General features: G+C 48.7%; 1 protein-coding gene across 1 annotated transcript in view; it reads right to left on the reverse strand.

The window, feature by feature from the left end:
* The window catches only part of sptlc3 (serine palmitoyltransferase, long chain base subunit 3), a 26651-nt gene extending 9211 nt beyond the window's left edge, over positions 1-17440 (reverse strand). The window contains 9 exon segments of the mRNA XM_056609901.1: positions 1157-1376; positions 3937-4042; positions 5831-5924; positions 7937-8061; positions 12049-12139; positions 12141-12198; positions 14130-14284; positions 15854-16057; positions 16975-17440. Coding sequence (XP_056465876.1) covers positions 1157-1376; positions 3937-4042; positions 5831-5924; positions 7937-8061; positions 12049-12139; positions 12141-12198; positions 14130-14284; positions 15854-16057; positions 16975-17088 — 1167 coding nt within the window. The 5' untranslated portion in view covers positions 17089-17440.
* Between the last annotated feature and the right edge of the window lie 8015 nt (positions 17441-25455).

A 25455-nucleotide genomic window follows, 5' to 3' on the forward strand; every position in this document is an offset into this window, starting at 1 on the left:
CCCACTTCCTCTGTTGCTTTCTAATCAACGGCCGCATCCCTGATGTGGTTTGAGTGCACGCTTGTTTTTTTTGGGGGGTTTTATACTTTAACCGCGTCGGAATAGAATCACAAAAGGCTTTACGGATACAGAGATGGGGGGCACGGGGGGGAAGGGGGAGGGACGCAGATCTGAGGACATTTGCTGGACATGTGAGCGCTCGGTCTGTGGTGGCCGTGCGTGATCGTTTACGGGTCGGGTCCTGGTAGAACTCCGTTCACACATACACAGCCAGACGCGACATTTCCCCCGGTGGGGCAGACGTTGCAAAGAGGGGGCTGAACGCCAGTGCGCTTCAGAGAGGTACGTTTTTTTAAACGGGGAATGTGTTTTTGCAGTCGAGTTCTCGAGTGAGTCTACAGGGTGGCTGTGACTCGACACCGTGGTAATTGTTATCAAAATCCCATCAGATGTTAATCGAGACTGACTGGGGAAGTGTGTTTTCGCCCCGGATCTACGACACTGCGGAAGAACGGCACTGGCTGGTTCACCCGAGGTACCAAGGCAGAGGAGGGTAGGTAAAATTAGCTCTGACTCAATATTCAATGTTTCCCCCGTGATTGTGAAAACATGTGTTTTGACGCAGGGAACAGCTGTTCAACCTGTGTTGTCCTTAGATCGAATTTACCGGGCGTCAAGGATTTAGAAACAGCATTTTATATAAGTTCACAGGAAACTTGTCTCTCATGAAAAGATTTACATTTAGGCCCTTCTCCAGATGCTTTTATCCAAAGCGACTTACAACGGTTTACACACACATTCACACACCGACGGCGGTGTCAACCGTGCAAGGGGACAGCCGACTCGTCTGTAGAAGTCAGGGTTAGGTCTCTTGCTCAGGGACACCTCGACACTGAGCTAGGAGGAGCCGGGGATTGAACTAGCAACCTTCCCGCTCTACCGCCTGAGCAAAGCCGACCCTGATGGCCCGAAAAGAAGGGGGGGCGAAGATGCAAACGGTGGCCTTTTTGTTTTTATCCAGGCTGTCATCCCCAGACACCCTTCTTACTCACGGGGGGCCGCCTAAGTCCCGGCGTCGAACGATTCCATTGACCGTCAGATTTAAAAGGTGAAGAAGACAAAGAGAGGAAAGCGGTATTGACGCGTCATCGGATACCTTGTTTCCGGCGATGTAGCCCCCGGCCGCCCCGAAGCTCTTGGTGAAGGTGCCCATCATGACGTCCACGTCGGCGGGGTTGAGCCGGAACAGCTCTGTCACGCCGCGCCCCGTGGGCCCCACCGCCCCGATGCTGTGGGCCTCGTCCAGGTACAGGTACGCCTTGTACTTCTTCTTCAGGGCCACGATCTCTGGGAGCCGCGCCACCGAGCCCTCCATACTACAGGGAGAGGGAGAGAGAGAGAGAGAGGCAGAGTGAGTGAGTGAGTGAGTGAGTGAGTGAGTGAGTGAGTGAGTGAGTGAGTGAGTGAGTGAGTGAGTGAGTGAGTGAGTGAGTGAGTGAGTGAGTGAGTGAGTGAGTGAGTGAGTGAGTGAGTGAGCGTAATGGGCGGGGACTAGGATTAGGATGAGGTTCACTCAGAGTCTAAAGGTTCTGGTTTCGATCCCCAATGTCCACAGTCTACCCATCGGCATCTTTGCGTTCTTAACCTGCTCATCATCAGGCAGATGCATCAGGCATCTCCTGTGAAAGAGATGCCTAACCTCAGTGAGACTCCGGGAATAAACGCCCGCTAAAATTATTGACCCGCCTCTGAATTCACTGCCAAAAGCTTTCGATCCCAGCGTCGACTGAATGACTCAATAAAACACCCAGCAGTAGGGTCTGAAATACAGCTGAATAAACCGAACTGAATAAAAACAACAGGGTCAAGCTTCACTTTAGGACATCTGCCAGCACGTAGCAGTCAGCTGACACGTTCTGACCAATGGTTCGAACGCCAGCCGGCGTAATCCTGTTTCCCCCTCAATCTTCCTGAGGGGTACGCAGCAGTCCCGCCGCTGCCCTGGCAGACAGGCCCTCCTCCTCCTCCTCCTCCTGCTGCTCCTCATTGGACATGTTCCCTTTTAAGGCTACAACTTGACATCACGGGGGGAGTTGAGCCAGGCCCCGCCCCCCTCCTCCTCCACCACCTCCCCCTCCACCACCACCACAAACAAAACCCTCTGTACTCAAACTGACAGCAGATGGAGTTTCTCCGAGACTCATGTGGACATCAAAAGAGGGACCAGGAAGAAAGCGAAACCATGCTGCGCATTTTATCCAGACCTTTTGATGTACCCCGGGAGCTAATAAGACAGTGCATTAGAGCCCCCCCCGAAGCCATGTCCACGTGCACACCCCAACACACGCACACGCACATGCACGCGCACACACACACCCCAACACACACTCACACAAACATACACATGCACCCACACACACACACATGCACATGAACACACACACGCACGCGCACCCAAACTCCTCTGATGGGCAAGATAGTGTGTGAAAGGCCTGGTGTTAACCATGTGTTCCATGTCAGCAGCGAGTTTGACGTCTTTGTTTGAAAACTACATCACACTACTGTCGTTTCATCGGCTAAGGACGGGAGGAGGGGAGGGAAGTCGAGGGAACGCAGGTGGGAAGGAAGTAAGGAAGGACAGAGGTAAAGAAGGGAGGACTAAAGGAAGGGAGAAAGGAAGGAAGTTGAAGGAAGTTGAGGGAACGCAGGGGGAAAAGGATGGAAGGAAGCGAGGAGATAGTGGGTAGTTGGCTCAGCAGTGTAGAGGAGTCAATCTTCGTGCCTTCGTTTGGCCTTGATTTGAAGCTAATGAGCAGATGGAGCTCATCTCTGCCAGGAGGGTAACACAATACCCCCCACACGCGCACACACACACGCACGCACACACACACACACACACACACACACACACACACACACACACACACACACACACACACACACACACACACACACACACACACACACACACACACACACACACACACACACACACACACACACCTCACACAAGCACATGCATTGTATGTATCCAGGGATGCACACACACACACACACACACACACACACGTACACACCTCCATTTACACGTGTGGCTCTCTGCACGAGGCAAACAGCTGCATTAGAAGCCATTACAGGGCCCGATAAACACATTGCTCCACAGAGCTCCACTCAGGTTACAAATGAAGCGCTCCACCTGAAAAGGCCTCTGAGATTAATGAGACTGCTGGCAGATCTCGCTAAATAAGAGGCCCAGAAGGCTCGCTTCAGGCGGACGCTGGATGCCGCCCTAGCTTTGTGTTTTGTTTCAAAGTGTTGGACTGCCAGAGTCCATGAAAAAAAAAAAGCTGAAAACGGTCGAACTTTTGTTGCAACACAGGGAAGAATCATGTGGCAAGGCGTTTCGTCATCCAATGAAACATCTCCGAAGGTGGTCTCTCGGTCCCGCATGCGCTCGGATGACCTTTTAACTCATCAGGAGAGAACCTAAATGCCACCACGCACACATAGGGATTTTTGGGGGGGGATTTACAGTGAACTCAATTTCCGCACCATCTATCTGATATTCCCTTGCTCTAATTGTGAACAACAGTTTTCTATTTAGAGTTAAGAACTAATAGTACCTTATTATTGTTGTAGAAGGGACTCAAACACATGTGGCTTTGTGCATGTGTGTGGGATAGGGTGTGTGTGTGTGTGTGTGTGTGTGTGTGTGTGTGTGTGTGTGTGTGTGTGTGTTACTGTGTGCGTTAGTGTGTGCAAGTGTTAGTGTGTGCGTGCGCGTGTGTTCACACACACGTGTATGCACGTGTGTGTTTGAGTATACGCATGTGTGAATGTGCACGTGTGTGTGCATGTGAGTGTGGATGTTTGAATGTATGTGTGTGTGTGAGTGTGTGCACGTGTGTGTGTGCACGTGTAGGCGCTGCGGCTGACCTGTAGATGCCCTCCACCATGATGAGGATCTTCCTCCAGGGCCGATGGGTGCGAGGCTGTCCCGAGCACACCGCATCCCTCAGCATCTTCTCTAGGCTGTGCATGTCTGACACACACACACACACACACACACACACACACACACACACACACACACACACACACACACACACACACACACACACACACACACACACACACACACACACACACACACACACTTATTGGCATACAAAACCCAAAGACATCATATGTCTGATATCTGCAAACTTCTCTTATCGGAAAACATAAAGTAAAAGCAAACATTAAAAGGTAAACAAAGACTAGCATTCGATTTATTGGGCTAACTAAGTAAACAAGTCCCTACTGTGTCTGCTGGGAACACCTTTAACAAACGAGCACACAGGATATAGCTTTGCCTTATTCTTAAATTCAAAACCTGCAGACTTTCAGCTGACAAATTGCCCCCAAATCACAGCCGGTGATGGGAGTATGAAATCAACAATAAGGTTAGTAAATTAACTCATTACGGCACAGCTATTGAGATGAACTACTGTTATCTAACGTTGACATTCGATGTAGGGGTTTTGCGACCAGCAGATGGCAGTGTTGAACAGCTGTCGATCACCGGGAGCAATCAACGTCCACCCAAAGCAGAAGGCATGTCTTTGTGAAGGCATGTCATATATGTGAGGTATGCAAAGCCTGTGCTTGTGAAATATAAATCACCATTCCAATTATCTCTGTGTATTCTGTCAAATGGATATTGTTATCGTGTTTTCAACAGAGGTTAATTGAAAAGGCCACATCAAATTATACACATCACACCATATAATTGTGATTGCCGCCGGTATATCGAAATATCTAAATTATAGTGTGCATGCGGATAACTAGATGTGTGTCCAGATACACAAAACATTCTGGTTTCATGTGTTAAAAAAAACAAAAGCATCTTCTGTGTCTGTACACGGCACACAGCTGTCATGCCGGCGGTTGCCGTCACCGATCCCAGATAAGCAAGGACCCAATGGAGGTTTTGATCAGGGATAAGCATAATTTCCATACCATAGATATGCAGAGGGCAACCGAGACTACATCAGGTTTCGTAGCATAGCAGACGTATGTGTTGGATTGACACACCATACGGGCCCCGGAGGGGGGGGGGGGGGGGTTCAGCCTGTTTATTTGTACGAGGATTGATTATCTCCTCTTCTCTTCGAGGCATTCTTCTCTAAAGGACGAGCCCAACCAGTCTCTCCGCTGCTGAGGGATTCCAACGGGTGTCAAACGCAGGTGTCAGAACTGTAGCCTCGAGCCCTCCATTTCAAAACCACCCACCAGGGAGAGGGAAACCCCCCCACTTCGATGGAAAAAAGGGGAAATAACCCTTCCGGCGATAAACGTTGTACTGGCATGGTTTGGGTGAAGGAACATCATTCTTTTTCGGATACAGAGAGGGCCTTTTAGGGCTGATAAGAGAGACGGAGACGTGGTGGAGGGCACACAGTAGTGTCGACCGAACCCAGCAGAAGAGTGTGTTCGGCTAGCTGGGGCAGGTTAGGGGAGGAGGGCTGGTTTCTCTCGGCCGGGTGTGGCCGATGAGGGGTGCGGGTGGGAGGGGGGGGGGGGACAGCTCACCCCAAACCGATTCGGCCTGTACCTGTCAGTCCCTACATGCTGCTGCTGCAGGTGGACGAGGAGGAGGAAGAAGAGGAACACCTTCCCTTCCCCCCCCCCCCCCCCACCTCCTCGGTAGTGAGAACAAAGCCTATTTTGACTGTTTAAGTGAAAAAAAAAAGAAAAAAAAAAAGTGAAAAACACAGACCCCCCCCCCCCCCCCCCCCCCTCCTCCGAAACCGAACAAACAAGTAAACCAGAAAGACGGCGTACTTACTGTTGTGCTTGAACACCCGGATGGTGGCCCCCGACAGACGGGCCCCAAGGATGAGGGAGGTGTGGTTCAGCTCGTCGCTGAGTATCAAACAGCCCTGCGGAGCCGGCACACAACACACACAGATAATGCTAAGGTGCCCTAGCGCCTTTAAGTATTACATTGAGAGAGCCAAGGCGCCGCTTTATGGACAGCGCTCCGCGCAGCCAGACATGTGTGTGTGTGTGTTTCAGTGTGTGTGTGTGTGTGTTTCGGTGTGTGTGTGTTTTTGTGTGTTTCGGTGTGTGTGTGTTTTTGTGTGTGTGTGTGTGTGTGTGTGTTTCGGTGTGTGTGTGTGTGTGTGTGTGTGTTTCAGTGTGTGTGTGTCTCCATCAATAACGGAGAATGTGTGATGTGAAATGATGTATAATTACGAAGTACATCATTTTAATAGACTTCTAAACGGTCTTCCAGCATAATTAGTTTCCTTAAACGCACACTATATAACAGTTTTTTTTTTTTTTAAAGCGATGGCTTCCAATATAAATAAAGCGAGTATATGAACAATAACTCGCCTCCGTTAAATTCAAACCTTTATAGACAAGGGCGGTTCCAACGCTACAATCCTATTTGGTTTGGTACGGCCAGTGGCAGGGGAGCGCTTGTTTCGGAGCGGGGGCCTGAAGCACATTAGAAATCAAACCCTACTATAGTCGGGAGACCCAAAAACGAACGTTTGCCTGAACATACAAAAGAGGCAAATGTTCATTTTGTGGGCTGTTTTTTGTTTTTCCCTCGCACTCCCATGGCGGGCGGAAAGGGGGTGGGGGGGGAGCCTTTGAGCGTTCGTCTCTGTAGTCCTCAGAGTGTCCTCCTCCGGGTTCTCTCTCGGCGCGCCAGTCATGCCACACGGCGCAGCGCGACGCAGCATCTAACAAACCAATTACCTGACACCAGGCTCACATCCCTTTGAACCCACCTTTTTATCCCGTAACCGAAAAACGCCTGCAGAGGAAATAAAGGCGGTAAAAAAAAAAAAAAAAGGTGCAAAAACAAAACAGAGTAAAAGCGTTTAAACGATTTGACACGGCGGATAGTCGACAGCCGACGTCGTTACTCTGACAGCCGTGGATGTGTTAAAGTGCGAGGGCGGCGTGCGCGTGTCGGGGAGCCGCGGCGTGTCATTGGCTGATCGGCTCTCGGTTGGTCCCGCGGTCGCAGCAGGTGAGGTCCTGGCCCCGCCTCCCATTAGCCCTGGCTCCTCCCATTATCCCTGGCTCCTCCCATTAGCCCTGGCTCCTCCCACTAGCCATGGCTCCTCCCATTAGCCCTCACTCCGCCCCTCACTCTTGCTCCTCAGAGGCCGGTGGGAGACGGCTCAGGCCTCTACCAGCCGCTCTGTCTGTCAGCTATAAACTGGAAGTGACAGCGTTTCCTCACAACCAGTCATCCACCAGATAACTATCGGGAGTCGGGGAGAGGGGGGTGCTGGCATGATGCTCTATCAGCCCCCTGAGGACCCCCCCCCCTCCCCTCCCATCCAGTCTAATCAGTGGCAGCCGTCCGTCGGGGTGTGTGTGTGTGTGTGTGTGTGTGTGTGTGTGTGTGTGTGTTGCCCGTGGTAACCCCGTCTTGTTGTGGCTGAGCCACCATGCCTCGAGGGCGAGGTCTGCTTAATCATACCCCGCAGTGACGTCTTTGACAATGCCTGCATCTACAATCCCCCCCCGACCCCGACCCCGCCACCCTCACCCTCACCCCCCACCAACACCAACCCCCCCCGCCCCCTGCTGGGAAGCCTCAAGGGCTTCCTGGTCCTGGGCCCTGTAATGATTAATTATCGTTGTAATTAACGAGCTCAGACAAGGAGCTGTCACCGGGCGGACATCTGGCATTGGTCCGTTTCGTGGCGTCCGTGATGCGTCACACGCGTGACGGACACGACGGGAAGGGGGCAGAAGGCGGGTTTGTTCGGTGTGTGTGTGTGTGTGTGTGTGTGTGTGTGTGTGTGTGTGTGTGTGTGTGTGTGTGTGTGTGTGTGTGTGTGTGTGTGTGTGTGTGAAAGTGAAAGTGCGGCTAAACACACACACACCCCTCTGTGTTATAAACAGTGTTACGGACGCTGCGTACCTTGCTAACGAGCGCCGGGATATTCATGGAGTTGGTGGCGAAGCCCATGCCGAAGGTCATGGCAGACTCAACGCCCAGGAAGTCGGCCACCAGGCGCTCCAGCTCTTCGTGGCTGCTGAGGTTCCCTGAGAGGGGGGGGACATGAGGGGGTCAGTGAGGCCCAACGGCGGGAGAGCAACGCTGCTGTACCTGGGGATCTGTCGGTCAGTCGATCTGTTTCAAAGTACTGAAGAGAAAGGCCCGAGACTCAATAGGGTTGAATCCTAAAAGACTGTGGAGCCAATCGATAATCTATAATGGTCGTTTACGTTATCTTTTATTTCAGCAGTAAAAGGAGATCTATTAGTTAAGCTCTTATTTCAGGCTGATGCATCAGATCCTGTGTGATGGGGAAGTGGTCTCATCGAAAGTATTTGCGACTCAAGCAGGCACAGATGCAAATACTAATATTTGTCAAAAAAAAAACAGTGCCTTTTTTTATAACTAATCAGTGATTATTTTCAAAAAAGAGCGCTTAGGGCGCTCTTAAACCGGTCATAGTCCGATGACGGTGATAAAGAATTTAATTGTGGTGTGAGGCGCCGAGGGGTAAACAAACGGGCCATGGCTCGGATGTTCTTTTTTAATATCCATCTCCTTCAGGCACTGGTAAATTACCAAGCCCTCCAAGCATGACTTCTGTGTTTCGCTTGGTCTATCGGTTGGAAATGGGGACCTCCCATTGAAGCCGTTTCTCCTTTCACATCCACTTTTAATAAGTTATGAAGAAGAACCAGTTCCCTAAAAGGTCACAGTAGATATGACGGTGTGTATTTACATTTCACCATTAATGTAGCCTTGAGTATTTCATAAACGGTTTGGGAATCAGCCATCGCTCCAATCACCTCCTGTTACACCTCCAGGCCAACTGAATCAACCCCCGATCATTAAACGGTGGGTTTACCTCCTACTCTGTCTGCTTTAAAAACAGGAACACACAACAGCCTGCAGACGAGGCTGGCTCTAACACCCCCCCCCCTCCCCCCCGGAGGAGTCGGGGTCTCTGGTGGTGAGTGAGGGGCCATCGGGTATTGAGCACTCGTGTATCGAAGCTAAACACACCCAAACTCTCCCTCCCCCTTTACGGTGTTCCCCAAATTCGGGTGCATTCCATCAGGCTTCACGCCAGGCCCTGATCGATTCATACATTTCCCGAACCACTCAAGAGCACCGGGGCCCCTGCCGGCACGCACTGCCTTTCTAATCAGTCTGCATTGGCATTCGGCCCCCCTAGATAGAGCACTTTCCTCAGCAGTGCGTTAGCAGTGCCTGGCCCACTTTATTGATATGCTAACCCCATACTGTGTGGCAGCTACTGCTGCTGCTGCTGCTGCTGCTCCGGTGATCACGGCCCGGCCCGGCGAGGTATCACCCAGTCAAGTCCGTGTTCGACCTCCTTTTTCCTCCATCTTTCATTGGGTCCGGTTCCCCCCTATAACCTAGCAAATAATCACACTGCATTGCAACCCCTGATCCCACTCTTGTAATTAGCTATCTGGATTGATTACTAGGTCACTTATTTCCCGGGGCAAAACTTCAAGGCCTGTTTTTGTGGATTGCATGAAAGGTTGGACAGCAATCAGGTGGAAAAAGCCATGGGGTTATTGCTGGCGGTATGTCTCGGAGCCGTAAAGTGTCAACACTCTTCCGTGACTCGTCATTGGTGGAGTGTTTTTGTTTTTGAATGTCCTACCGTTAACGAGATTTGCACCGCGAGAAGTAAGCATTTGCATGATGACATAAACCCAGAGTAGGAAAGAGGGAAAAGCCAGACACGCTCTTTGACAACCTGGTACCAAAGTGTCACTCTCGCTTTGTGGCTGCTCATTGCTTCCGTTCGTTATCGATTTGATATTGGTGATCTGATATGCATCTGAAGGCAAAGATGGTTTTGGTTCGTAAGCTAGCACACACACAATACACCACCGAAGCAAACATTCAAAAAGACGCAACAGACGGACAGAGGGACAGAACCCACTGTGGAGAAACGTGTAAAAAGGCTCCGCTGATACGATCACACAATGTTGATATGTAGCGTATGGTTATGAGATATAATTGGCGGTCACTGACGAGCGATAAGAATCGACTCCAGCCCCATCTCCACCGGGTCTATCTCTATGAGGCCTCGTCTATATGCTAATCCATTGGCAGCAGAGACATGCAAGAACAACTCCAAACGTCTTATGATTAATCTCCCCCAAAAAGCAGCACGGGGAATCCATGTTTCCAACTACAGCTTTGTGTTTTTTGCTAATCAAAACAGAGCCAGAACTCTCTCTTTTCTGTCCATGTATATTCTGCACTCTATACTTATTGTATCCAATACAATACAATAAGCACTGCCGTGGTGATCACAGAGGAGAACAGAGGTGACCCCAAACAGTGAACAGAGCAGTAAGTGGATGGTGATGACATGTTTCTGGGGGTGGAGGAGGGAGGGGGGGGGGGGGGTAAGACCTGACATTTCACTTCATGGATGATAATTGCCGTTAACCCGCCCACACAGAAAACATAACAAAACAATCGAGTGAGAAAAAAAAAAGAAGCAATGCAATTTTTTATGGCCGGGTGTCCAGTAAAACCGAGAAGCTGATGACGTCAGCGATGCAGCCCTGGATCTTATCATGATTGTCTAACACACCTCCTAATATGGTGTCATAGGAGAGGGGTCCCCCTGCGTTAAACCTTGAGCAAAGTTAACGAAAAGACCCAACCGACTGATGGCAAAGAGAGGAACCGAAAAGGAACAATATTCATCAACCCCAAATGAATGATTAATACGCTGTACTTTCTGTGTGTGTATATCTATCTATCTATCTATCACTATCTTCTATCTATCTATCTATCTATCATCATCTAAGTAGTTGTGTGTGTGGGTGGTGGGTGGTGTGTGTGTGTGTGTGTGGGTGTGTGTGTGTTGTGGTGTTGTGTGTGTGTGTGTGTGTGTGTGTGTGTGTGTGTGTGTGTGTTTAGTATGTGTGGGGGGATGTGTGTGTGAGCGGGTGTGGTACGCTTGCACCCTTGCACTCTGCCACACATAGATATGACTTGAAAAAAAAAAGGCTTTGTGGTCAGCCTCCAAGGCCTCTGCAGAGACTCACTCCTCGTGAGCCTCGCTGATGTCATCACACCCCCTTGACACGCAACACACACACACACAGCTTTGTGTTACTCATTCAAAGCAATGAATAGCTAAATACTTCCCGTTCGTCTATTTAAAAAGAACAGCAATGTGGCCTCGTTACACACACACACACACACACACACACACACACACACACACACACACACCACACACACACCCACACACACACACACACACACACACACACACACACACACACACACACACACACACACACACACACAAAAAGTGGTGAGTTTTAACCTGTGAATGCAAAGCTGAGAGCTTTTCTACAGACTACCCTTGAGCAGCGAGCAGTGGGCTGCTGGCGTGCCATTGACCTTCAGGTGAGATCATGGTGCGATTCACCGGGCGTTAAGGGCACTTTCAGACCCAGGAGGCCACCCAGGGAAAACGCCATTGTAGAAATAATAAATGAATAAAAGACAATGTACAACAAGACATTGATTCCACACTCCAAAGATGTCTTGGGTCACATCGCTATTTTTATGTGTAGGATGTTATGTTTAATGCTATGTTTCACGGAAATACCTTCTTCACAGTAATCCAGGCGGACGGAAGTGTAATGAGGCAGGCGTGCGGCCAACCTTTACATAATTTAACCAAAGTGAATAATGCATGTAACGACGGAGCCATGGAAGATTAAAGATTCGCCCATTATGATTCATCCGAACGATGATAAATAAAAAAGACACTTCGGTGGAGACGTTTTTTTGGCACGTCGTAGTCGTTAATGTGACGTAAGAGGTCTTCTTGTGTCACGCCTCGCACAATTCAAAAGCGCACACGTTCCGTTTTCTAGAGAAAAGCTAATAGGCCGGGTACCGACAGACCGAAGAATGGTAGAAATACGATATATCAGGAACCTGTTTTTTCAACAGCTTGGAACAGAACTCGATCCGCAGGCTGGTCAGTTCACCGGACTCACCCACTTCCTGCCGCGAGCTGCAGACGCCCACCCCATACTGGAGAGTCTTGTCCGCCACCGTCTTGAGGAAGTCCTCGTTGTTCTCCGCGAAAGCCGAGGTAATTGTAGGAGCCCATGTTGATCACGTTCTCTATCGTCTTCCCTGTAAGCCTGCCAAAAAAAATGTAACTTTATTAATCATTCTTTACCCCCCATTGATGTTAACTGTTTTTCTACATTCCTAGAGTCCTATTTAACGCATATCAAGTATGAGGAAGTATTTCCCCAAATATCTCAAAGTGATTTAGCAGATTTTTTTTATTTTTTATAAGCTCACACAGAGAAGCACTTCATGTAAGAAAGCTTCATCGGATTACCAACAGGCCCTTATGGAGTAAATTAAGACCAAACTAGACAAAAAGCATTTCCCCAAAACCTCTGAGCCAGTCTGTATTGTACTGTATGAGAGTGAAACCTAATGCCGTCTCAATAACGTTCACGTTTAGCCGGGCGCTCGTTCCTTGAATTGTGAAAGTACAGAATAAAGCAGAGCAGGGCGACCATTCAGTATGCTCGCCTACCGCTTCGGTGGTATTGCAACGTTAATAAATAAAGGCCAACCATTCCTGATACGAAAGGAGGGTATTCTGTCTATGATTTACAATGAGTAGATATAAAAATATGTTTGAAATGTCAAATTACAATGAAAGACGTAGCATATATTCTTTATCGTATCCATTTGTATTCGTATTTCCTCTGTGAGCCCTCTGTGATCTGATAGTAGCTCCTGGAGGGATGCTCCGTAACTGTGTCACATGTCTGTCACATGACCTACTTTACAACCAGCAGCACCCCCCCCCCCTTCAGACGTCTGGGGAGACCCTCATCATGACAGTTCGGGTGTCTTCGTCCCCCAGGATCATGGATTATGGGCGTGGCTAGTTCTGGCGGGTAAATTTCGTCATGCGTCGGCTGACTGCTAACCCTGTCCAATCAAACGCACGTACACTGACAGGCGGTCGATTTAAGACGCTCCATCTCAAACACTCACTGCCAAGGTAAGTGGTATGAGAAGAATTTCGCCCACAACCACAACCCCAGTCAACACCTGCTCTGTATTGAATGAAACCTGTGTGATGGTTTGAGATATCTGAGGATTGTATAGTGCTCTCTGTTGTCATAGGTTGGTATGCTGTTGGTATTCTGTATCCGACAATTGTTTGTTATGATTTACATCTTACAGCAGGGAGCACCATAAACGGTTACATCTACTACATGATTCATTCCTGGCAGAACTAGTGTAGTGGGTACTGGGTGTTACCCTCCAAACCAAAGGTGATCGGGTTCACGCTGCGTGCCAACTTCTGCCTGTAGGCGTCTTTTGGACGGCCTTTGGGCTGGTGCATACCGATACATCTTGATGATGAGTCACTGGATTCCCTGTAAATCGCTTTGGACGTTTGCATAATTGCATCTGTATAATTGCGCATTCAACACTTTCTAAAGGTTTTTTGCACTGTCAAAGCTTTTGTTTTCATTTTCAGGTCAGCTGAATTGTATTTATTTATTTTTGCACTGTTAAACAATCATGTATTTTTGATGGGATCCGCGGCAACGCCTTTGATTCCACTCGGGATGAATAAAGTACTTATCAAGCTGGATGAAAGCGTCTGTTAAATGGCTAATGATAACGTATCTAGATGCCTGCCAAAGCCTGCCTACCTCTCGCTCTGTTTCCACCTGTCTCCTCCCACACCATTAACTTACCGCACATGGAACTCAAGGGAGAATATGATCGTTCCCTGCGCTCACCAAATACAGAAGTAAACACCGTGTTAATAAATGACAAAGCTCCCGCACTACTGAACCACTTTGTCCTCAAACCAGGACAAAGACCAGAGGATAGCGGAGAGAGCAGGGCAACGGACCCACCTGGTTCAGTGAATGGGAATAAACGTTTGATTGTGTGTGAACCCATTAAGACACACAAATATAATGTGTGTAAACAAACTGTTGAATGGCGTCTTTTTTGCCGTTTGGTTTCTTGTACTTTAATCCTTTTATGTTGATTTTTAGGGTAATGCGTTAAGAAGTGGCCGTACCTGAAAGTCCAGTTGTAATCGTCAGACACCCTCTCCATCAGATCGAAGGCAGGCCCTGGCAGACTGCATATGGGCCGGTTCCAGTTGTCTCTGACCCTCATGTACAGGTTCCGCGTGTAGAAGTTCTCGAAGTCCTGATACATCGGCACAAACTCCTGAAATCCGGTGCGAGAACATATGGGTTATCGATTTACATTTACATTTAGGACATTAAGCAGACGCTTTATCCAAAGCGACTTACAATAAGTACAATTGTCTGAAGAAAGAGAAACAATATGTCGCTGTTGGTACAGTAAGGATGTTCATAGAACCAAGTGCCGAGCACTTTCAATTGTTAGGTTAACCCATTCCCCGTATACAACAAAGATAGCTAGGATAAGAGGCTACACAATGCTGCGTAGTATTTTCTTAAGTGCCAGGAAGTACAACATAGAATAAGAACATACATTAACTCCCAGGACTTAAGACATACAGTGTACAAGTGCATAAGAGGGGTGTTGTGCGGGTTGATGACTTCAAGAGTTTAAGAATACATTCTCTCGGTCTCCCCGATCGACCTGGGCAACGTAGGCCCACTACGCTCCACCACTGTGAATACAATCTGTAAAGTGCTGAAACCACCAAAGACAAATACACCCGATTGAGTACAATCCAAAAAACAATGTTCATTTGTGAGTTTTGGGCATCGCATTTGAGGCCAGAAAGATCTGGCTTAAGCTCGATCATTTTTCCTTATTAACGCACAGTGTGACCTTTTCCCAGCCCAGCGAGAGCATGCTTTCCACAGGTTGCGCTGTGAGATGCTTTGTCGTTATCACCAATCATCGTGCTTCCCTCTCCATGACTGCACCCCCAACATGGCAGCCAGAGTTTCAAGTGCTCCTAGTTGTATGCCGGTACCCAGGGTTCCACTTTAACGATTTTGTCTTTATACCTACCTGAGGAGAAACTGACTGGCCCTACCCTGGATTATTTTATTGGCTGACTGCTCAAATCTACCCACCTAGGGCTGGTGGGTGGGATCAATTTACGACCCTCCTCGTAGCCTAGAAGATAATATTGTGATTTTTGTACCTCCGCTAGAACAAAATGTTGAACACCTAAACCCACGCAAATGTTGCCCTTCCTGTACAGCTGTTAGTTCATTCGTTTATTATTATTATATTATATCCTTATTATCCGTCTATTGCTTGTCTTTTGTATTTCCACATTTATGGTCTTGCAGTTTAACTATACTTGGCATCTCTATCCTCGACTGTCTTTCTGCTTCTGTAAACACCCAAATTTCCACGCCTGGGGATCGATAAAGTGTTATCTTATCTCCTACAGAGAGAAAACACAACTATTTCGAGCCTTCTTCCATTCCTAATGAGAACTGTGGTACAATGATCCCTCCAGTTTATCCAGTGCCGGGGCCTTATCATGGAGGCTCAGAGCGTGAGAGTGGGGAAGACAAGTGCAATCCACAGAGAATTAATTAAGCCTTCAGCAGATATTCTCCATGGTCTTGTGTCTCAGCCATGGCAACATGAAAGTGCACAGAAACACAATGGAATAATGAAGCAGCCAAGCCAAACAAATGGGGGATAAAAACAAACAAAAAGGGGCGTACGCACGATGGGCCGTGAGTGTGTGCGTGCGCGTGTGGGAGTGAGTGCGTGTCTGTGTGTCTGTCTGTATGTGCGAGCGTGTGTGCTTGTGTTGAGCAGCCGGACCCAACCCACCTTCTGTTCCTCCCTCCCTCTCCTGGGCGAGGTGGCACTAGTCTCTAAGCCAACGGCTCGGAGGAGGAAGTCTCTGAAGTAGCCGAACAGAGTGACGATGCCAAAGCCCAGGTACGTCAGGACGGCCACGTACATGGGGGCTTGCTCGAAGGACTCGGGGCTGTACTGCCGGCACGACACCCCCTTTGCCGCGGGGAAGTTTGTCTGTAAGAAAACAAACATAGGAGACAACATGAGAACTCGTGGACAGAAGACATGAGGATGAAATGGACCAATTATAAACATATATGCAGCATAGGCCTACAGCAAAAAAGTCAACTGACATGAACATCAACAATCACAAATGAAAGCCATACTGAAATGGGAGATCACAACTCTATCACTCCCATACTTAAAAAAAAGTAGTTTCACCAAACTAGTCAATATCATTATTATTGTAGCAGATTGCTGACCAGTATACAGGCGTCATGCAGCTAACAAAGCAATAGTGCATGTTGTCAGAGAAGGACATGCATTTTAACTGGGAACATGAGGTCAACACTAATTTGTTAACCATGCATGCAAGTACTGTTGACAAAACACTGCGGATGCCATGGCGTCTCTGCAGAGTGATTGACTGCGTTGAGAGGAATGTCAATTGAATGACAATACGAGGTATCGATAGGGAATCAGCAACCATATAAAAGGTTACAAATAACAATACATTATATGCTATAAAAGTATAATTCAGAATATCGCTTATATTGTGACATTTTGTGCTGAACAGTGAAATCGATTTAGTTGTAATACATAAGATTACAAACTTCTAGGATCTTTTTCAAGTTCAATGAGAATAATCACCGAAACCAGATCAGACGCCCCTTGTGTTTCAAAATAAGGCGCTTCATGGAGATCCCGCCGGACCCGCCCATTATCATTAAGGACTGACTTATATAAGTTATAGGCCTACAATTATGAAAGATCTGCAAAACATTACGAGGCTACCATCCACCCTGCCTTAATTTACAACCGGGGTCCCCCAAACGGGCCCTAGTTTCACAAGATGACATGCAAAAAAGATAAAGAAGGTTAAAGGTGACACCAATTGTTTATCCTAGTTTCCAAACACACAAGCGACGTACCCGTTTTTCGCCGTTGACATGCCCGTTTTTCCTCTGCTTTCCGTTCTGCAGAATAGTCTGGTTCATCTGCACCGTGAGGTTTCCGTTCAGCACCATGGTGGAAGTTCTGACCATGTCTACACCGACGCAACAGTGCGGATCCGGCGGGCTCCTCCCGTGTGTTGTGCTGCTGCAGACACCCAAACCGGTTTGCTTGCACAATGACAAGGTGACTTCCTCCTTCGGTCCCTCTCCTGCAGAGGTGGAGCTCCCTCCCAGTGATCTTAACCTGTGTTCCGCGTTTGATATCCTATACGACTGTGTATCCTTACGTCGAGATGATATGATGGGCAATCGAAATAAGAATCTGTCTGCTGGCGTTTTCTAATCGTGTAAGGTGCTTTACTCTTTGCCTGCCTTGTGCTGTCAAGTTAACAGGCAGCAGGAAGCCCTCGTTGTCAAGACAAGAAGGATCAAAACGTAGCATGACTGGACTGGAGTTGCATTAGCGGCTGTTGAGACTGCATTGTTGAGGAGTGCCGATGTAATGTGATGTGATACAGGGTAGTGCTTTGACTAAATAATTGACACATTGACAAAATAATAATTAATTCTCACGTAAAATAAAGTTGTCCTTCAGTGAGCGTTTTAATTACACTAAATTGAATTAGATGCATTTCTTTATATTCTTTAATTTGTGTACAAATTAATTATATGAACAATTAGACACCATTACTAAGGAAGTCTCATCTGTGAGGACTGAGTAAACCAATTCTTCATGCACTATCTCGCCCACGCTCTTCAAATAGGGCTATATTAAAGGTACAATCACACCTTACAACCTTCACAAGGTGTTATTTAGTTATTTATTCACCACCAGGCAATAAAAAACAGTAAACCCTTTTCTTTTCATGCCACCAGTAGCCCTCGATGCGTCGGGCATTACGTAAATTGTTGACAATCCATTGTCCACGTCCACATTGCTGAAATGTTGCCCATTTTCCTCAGACACAAAGCAAAAGGTTTGTCTGTGAAAGGTCAATGCCTCCTCACTGGTCTTCCAGGAGAACTCCTGGAAGACCAGCGTTGGAGATGGCCGGCCCTCTCTTTACATTACCCAGGACTACGCTACTTGGTTTAATGACCTGACTGTGTGCGGGCGGACCCGTGACACTGTCTCATGTGGGGGTTTGCTGCACACCTTGTCCTTACCTGCGGCTAGTGGGAAGGGATCAAGTATTTTGTTGGACCTGTTTCAGCAAACAGAGGCCAGTGTTTGCAATTCCATGCAAACATGTTCTCAAATATGGGTGGTGTGCTCTCCTCTTGAGTGAAGAATGAAAGTACATGTTTCAACAGCATCTCCTTTAATTGGGAACACAATATGTGTTCAGGTGTGTGTATGTGTGTCTGAATGACTGAATGCCTGTCTGTACGCAGCATGCAAATAGTCTGTCTTTGTGCCCACTTGCATGCGTTTGTGGTTGTACGTGTGGGTGTCTGGGTCTGTGTGTGTGCCCTTATACACCAAATCGTTGGTATATGTGTGTGCGTGTTTGTTTTTGTGTGTGTGTGTGTGTGCCCGTATTCGCCAAACGTCTGTATGTTTGTGTGTGTGTGGACGTGTTTGTGTGTGCCCGCATTCGCCAAATGTCGGTGTGTGTTTGTGTGTGTATGTGTGTGCGTAGGCCTTTATTTTTGATTAAAGAACAACACAACACCTCAATCACGTCAGTCTCCCAGAATCATTTACACAGGCGTTATCTGTCATTGTTTTTACGACCAGCCACCATCTTACACAAGTCATCTCCCTTATTCCTCCTCCCTCCCCTGTTCACTCCCCCTTTCTTCCGCCCGGCTACAGTCTCGGCGTCTTCACGTGTGTCTGACGTTTCTGTAATCTTCATTTGAATTGTAAAGCTGGAGGGAAGAATCAGCCTTGTTTGAATGCACCTTGTGATACTTTGGTTAAAAACACCAAGTGCCCGGTGGGAAGGCCAGTGCCATCCAACCTCACATCAGACAGGCCTTTATCTCGCCCTGCTCTGTGTGATTCCGGATGATAGTGTGTGTGTGTGTGTGTGTGTGTGTGTGTGTGTGTGTGTGTGTGTGTGTGTGTGTGTGTGTGTGTGTCTGTATGTGTTTGTTTCTGCGTTAGTTAGTGTGTGTGTGTGTGTGTGTGGGTGTGTGTCTGTATGTGTTTGTTTCTGCGTTAGTTAGTGTGTGTGTGTGTTTGTGTGTGTGTGTGTGTGTGTGTGTGTGTGTGTGTGTGTGTGTGTGTGTGTGTGCTATTTAACAACCCAACAAACTGCGTCAGCGCTGGGAATAGTCGAGGAGCAGAGAGGAGCACGCTGCCTGACACACATATTCCAGATTTTATGCGGGGGGGGAAAGACTCCCTTAATATTGACAATTAGCTTCCCATCATGGTTCTTGGCGAGCGAGGGGCATCCAGCTGCCGGTGACTGGAGTTGGGTCACTGGACAGCCCGTCTGAGGCTTATTAAGGCAGGCGTCCTCACCTGCTTCCTGGGCGGGCGGTGTGTGGACGCACCCTTGGGCGGATCTGTCACTGCCGCTGCACGTCTCCCCTCCTCGCGGTCAGATCTCTCTCCGAGTTCCATCCACACCAGATGTAAGACCTGAATCTGCCAGGCTTCATTAGTGGCAGGGTGATTGGGGTGGGTGGGGATTGCTGCGGTTCGTTTTTTGGCTTGGCTTTGTTTCCCAGGCCACGTTTTGTTTTAGTTTATAAGTGAATGTTGTCATGCGCTGGTTGTCTTTGTCTTTTTCGGATAAAAAAGAGTCTGCTGAATGACTGTTTATATTAAGATGTAGTCCCGGGGATTAAGCGCAAAGGACAGAGAGGCATGCAAGCGAGGTTGTACAGTCTTTTAAAAAGAGCATATGATGACCTTGAATTATTTATGGGATGCTTTTGTCCCGAGCAGGTGAGTGAATACAGAGACAGTGCTTACACGTAGACAGTGGGCCGCGGGGGTAAAACCCAGCATATCCTGGCCCGCAATCGAACACCAGCTATTAGAGAATCCTACCTTGAATAATTAAGCACACTTCCAGGCAACAAGACGGACATTTACAAGCGTGGGTATATTTTTTAAACACCAGTTTCCCTTTAGTTTGGCATGTACCGTCCCACACTTTGCCTAATGATGATGGATGTTTTGATGGTTTGCTAGCTTCTATTTCCCATGGTCATTTATTTGGTTAAGTGGAGTGCGCTAAACACAGTGTAAGATATAGATGGTTCTCTCCAGTGTGTCATGGCAGACTCCATCATTCATGGGAGGGCTTGTGTGGTTCTAATATAGGATGGGTAAATGGATGGGATACAGTTAGCCAACAGGCTCAGCAGGAGATCAATTTATGTTGAATGAGGGAGAATTCCATTAAAAGTGACCTTCTCTTAAAGCTGTTCAGTACAAACGGTCAAAACTCCCACTTATGGGAGAAAAGTATGCAACAACAGCAATTAATTTAGCAATCTTTGCTAATTGTGTTTTCCCTTATTTCAATTTTTATTTCACCTGTCCCTTATTGATCCATTTAAACAAAGCAGGCCAGCATGGGATCCACGTCCTATCTGTAATCCAAATATATGACAAGTCTATTGCGTCACTGGCTAAACAGTTCAAGTAAGCCAACAATAGAATGAAAGAATTTTCCCTCCACCTAGTGGTGACAGTGAGTATTAGCCATTGCGTGTGCGCCCACACACACACGCACACACACACACTTGCCCAATACAAACCGATTCGACCCGCTCTCACTGTGCACGGCTTGCGTCCATCCAGGACATTGTGTTTGCGGGATGAACTCTGTCGAGCCCCGCAATTAGAAGCCAGTCTTTAATTGGGGGCTATATTTGGATTTCCCCTGGGGTGCCATTAACTGGTGAAATTTCTTCATCAAGCCCCAGTGACCTCACTGTAGTATCCGCTGCCAGAGAGCCCATCCAGCGAGGGGAAGGAACGTGGGAGGACGGGCGTTGAATGCTGAATCAGCTGTGTACATTCAAACCTTATGTAAAGGGGATCCGGCCCACACAGGCCTGGCTGGAGAGAGCATATCTGCACACTGACTCTGAACTGTGTCTAAATCGCTGCAGGGGCGCGATGGCATGCATCGGGATGTGCTCATCATGGATTTGGCTGGCAGGGACATCAGTGTAGCTAAAAGTGGCCAGACTATATTACAACCCTGTGATGTTTCATTTCATGTTAATGACTGAAACGGGAATCTTACATGCTACTCATTCAGAGGGCGGAAGCCAAGTTTGAAACCCATTTGTCCCATTTAGTATTAGTCCTTTTGGGAATATTTTTTCATACATTTTCCCTGTCCTGTCCGTCTGTCCATTGCTCTCCTGCTTGTCTTATCTGTCTGTCTTTCTGTCTCCCTGTCCTTTCCCCTCTCTGTCTTAACTGTTTGTCAGTCTGTCTTCCTGTCCTTTTCCTTCCTGTCCTATATGTCTGTCCTATCTGTCTGTCCGTCTGTGTTACCTCCTCAGATGTTTCTATATATGGACCACTAAGTAGGTGACTCCACCTATAGGGGCTGGGAGACTACTTGATCATTTGTCTGCTGATGACAGACAGAGGATGGAAGTGCGGGAGGGAGGGGGGGGGGGATGTCAGCGGCAGACACTGAGACAGATATTTTTAGAGGGATCGGGAGAAGAAGCAGAGGCGGTCGCTTGAATGCGAGAGAGAGAGAGAGAGAATGAGAGGAGAGCGCAGACGGGGGCTAAGAGAGACATGAACGCAGGAAGACAAGGTTGTTCCGTGAGTCCCTGAGACGGTCAGGATGATATAGAACGAGGCTCAACAGGGATAAAGAACCAGAGACTCCTCTGGGTCCCTGCGGAGGTTCAGGATGGTGGTGGGTCAGGATGGCTGTTTTAGCGTCTCGCCACTCTGCACAGTCGACTTTAATGAGCTCCTACAGATGTCCTGTGACTCATTTTTGACTTGGTGGTAAATCTACTGCAGGGTCCAGCTTCGTAGGTTGAAGGGGGAGGGGGGAGAGGTCAGAGTGGTGCATGGTATTCATCGATTTGTCTATCTGTCTATTGCTACCTAACAACAACCACCACCACCAGCGCCGCCATCACCACCAACACTTTCACCACCACCACTACCACCACCTCCACCTCCACCACCTCCACTGCAACCACCACGCCACTACCACCACCACCACCACTACCACCACGCTACTACCACCACCACCCCTATCACCACCTCCACTGCAACCACCACGCCACTACCACCACCACCACCACCACCACCACCACCACCACCACCACCACCACCACGCTACTACCACCACCACCCCTATCACCACCTCAACCTCCACCACCTCCACTGCAACCACCACGCCACTAACACCACCACCACCACCACCACCACGCTACTACCACCACCAGCACCACTATCACCACCTCCACCACCACCACCACCACCACCACCACGCTACTACCACCACCAGCACCACCACCACCCCTATCACCACCTCCACCTCCACCACCACCTCTGCTCTGTCACTAACCCTTCTCTCAGGCAACTTCTCTATTTCCGTCCCCCTCGCTGCACCTGTTCGCATCCCCGCATCGCACAAGGGTAGCCACGGAGAGCCCCCCTCTGGCGAGAGCTGCTCTCATGCTGCAGGAGTCTGCACATTTCGCACACTGCGCGGTATAGAGGGCGTCTGATCGCTGGGAGTTGCACTGAAATAGGCTTTTGCCAACATGCTGCATATTAATAAAAGTCAGAGATGAATAACTCATGCCGGAGTCAGTAGTTGTTAATATTCTCATCTGGGTGGAGGAATGTCTCAAAGTCGACATGCAGACTTGTAAATCTCCACCTCTGAAGTCAGATTTCCCCCCGGATCTGATCTCTTCCTCTGGATGGCTGGCCTGACTGCTGAAGCAGTCGTTCTGTTCGGCAAGGGGGGGAGGGGGGGGGGGGGGGGGGGGGGGGGGGGGGGGGGGGGGGGGGGGGGGCAGAGGATTCTATCTACCTTCTGACTCCGAATCTCCGCAAGTCTCCACCTTGCCCTTCAGCTCTCTACCCCCGCCCCGACTCCCTCAATCACCCTCACCACCACCCTAACCACCACCACCACCACAACCATCACTTCCACTCCACACTTACCACTACGAACACCACCACCACCACCCCCACTATCCCATCAAGTGATATCCTTACTCAAGGTTCCGCTGAGTAAGGATTAAAAGCTTGTCTGGAAACGAAGACTTTTCGTCCCTCAACCATTTGGCCTGCCAACCATTTGGCAACCATTTCTTGTGACGCTGTCATAAGAATGACAGCGGTCCTATAACATTCATAATACACATGTTATGCACATCCGTTGCATCACCAAATGGGTGTCACACAACACACTCATTGTGCTGTATAATCAAATTTACTTTAGATGCAGAAAAAACCCCCACGCGTCTTTTCCACCACCACCACCCCCACTATCACATCCCTCACCCCCCGCACCACCACCGCCATCCCCCCAAACATTCTCACCACACTCACCCCCACCCCCACCACCACCACCATGGCTGTCATTCCAGCTCTCTATCCAAAGCTGTCTTCCCAGTGCAGCCCAATGGACTCACGAGATCTACTGGTCAGCCTCCAGATGAGATGGGTGGACAGCCCAACCCAGCGCCCCCCCCCGTGGGGCTATTACCCAGGTGTGCATTAGGATCTCGCCCCCCCCTCCCTCCCAGACTCTCTCCAGGCTTGTTGATGCATGGACCCACAGGGCCGGAAGCCTCCTGTCTCCTCTCCTCGCGCGGCTGGGGCCGGTATCCGAGTGGCTGTCACGCTGGGTAATTGTGTCTGCCAGGATGGATGGGAGTTTTGCATGGATGGGATGCGGACGGAGAAGAGAGATGGGTCTGTTGGGGGATTCAGACAATTGTCGGGGAGAGACGCGGACCACCGCCAGCGGCGACGGCGTTCCGGGTCCCCCGGTGAGAAAGGAAAACATTTTATGTTTTGATTATTTGAGGAGGAAGGAATGTGGTTTGGTCGCCCACCTTCAGATCTCCAGCAGAATCGTGCGTCAGCCCTTTGGATGAAAAGGCGATGACAGTGTTTGTTCTGAGGGATGAGACCGACTTTTCAAAAGACACAATAGAGCAGAGAGTTGCCAATCAAAATCTTTGAACCTGGAGTATTGTGTGCCCTGTGCAATTGCAGCGGTACACTCAAGCAATATCCAGCTCAAAGCACAAACAAGCTACCGGGTGCTTGCTTCCTGGATACGACATGAGGTTAATTATGAGGGCGAATCGAAGATCGATTGAGGAAACACAGCAAAAGAGGGCTTCCTTAAAGCATAGTGACCGAATGTGAACAACGTCGACGCGCTTTATCAGAAAGCTGTTGTGTTCATACCAAGCGTCTGATTTTGAGGAAGAGGGGTGACAGGGTCTGAAGAGGCAGGCCTCTGATCGCTCTCCCCCTGTGTTTGACTTTGAGTTCCCGATGCACATGTCATCTGATTGATTGCGATCTGAAGGATTTCGTCACGTCTTGTTTATTTATTTATATTCTCTGATGTGTCATAGTGGTATTGCGTTTGAAAAAATGGAAAGTTTCCACTGAGTAAGGATTAAAAGCTTGTCTGGATACGAAGACTTTTCGTTCCTCAACCATTTGGCTTGCCAACCATGTGGCAACCATTTCTTGTGACACTGTCATAAGAATGACTCTACATCCGTGCTATAACATTCATATTACACATGTTATGCACATCCGTTGCATCACCAAACGGGTGTCACACAACACACTCTTTGTGCTGTATAATCAAAACTACTTTAGATGCAGAAAAACACCCCACGCGCCTTTCCAAATGGAGTATCGAACCGGCGGTGCTTTTGGGCCGGCCGGCTCGACGTGTAATCAAATATGCATTAGTCGCGAATGTGTAAAAAGGAAAAGAGGGAGAGTGCGAAAAATGAGAGACGGATAACTGAAGGGACCATTTTATTTCAAGCCTGCTTAGTCAACCACCAGCCAGCCCCTTTTTATGGGCGCATCAATCCACATTAGGGCCTGCTGCAGTTTCCTTCCTTTACTGCACACGGTGGAGCCACAAACGCGTGAATTACATTCACCGAATTAAAATCATAAATAAAGATTCCGTTCGTTTATTTTTGCTCGGCGGCAGCGGGTTATTTGGCTTAAGGAGGTGACTTAATAAGCCTCTCCGTGTGTTTTACTATAGGGGTGGAGTAAGCATGCTGTACGACCGTGTGGGTAGGGGTACCTTGGTAGATGGATGCCCGTCGTTGGCTCTTGGAGGGCTGCGATTCTTCCCTTTATCCTCATTGCTGTTGCAAATCTTGAGGCCCACAGAGCTCGCCTGAATGCCGTCACCGCGCCCCGCGCCCTCCACTCCCCTACTTTGGAACTAGTCCCAGAGTGCAACAAGCAATCAATGCAGGAAACTCCCAGAGCAA

Source organism: Gadus chalcogrammus, chromosome 15, assembly GCF_026213295.1.
Source record: "Gadus chalcogrammus isolate NIFS_2021 chromosome 15, NIFS_Gcha_1.0, whole genome shotgun sequence".
NCBI classification, from domain to species: domain Eukaryota; kingdom Metazoa; phylum Chordata; class Actinopteri; order Gadiformes; family Gadidae; genus Gadus; species Gadus chalcogrammus.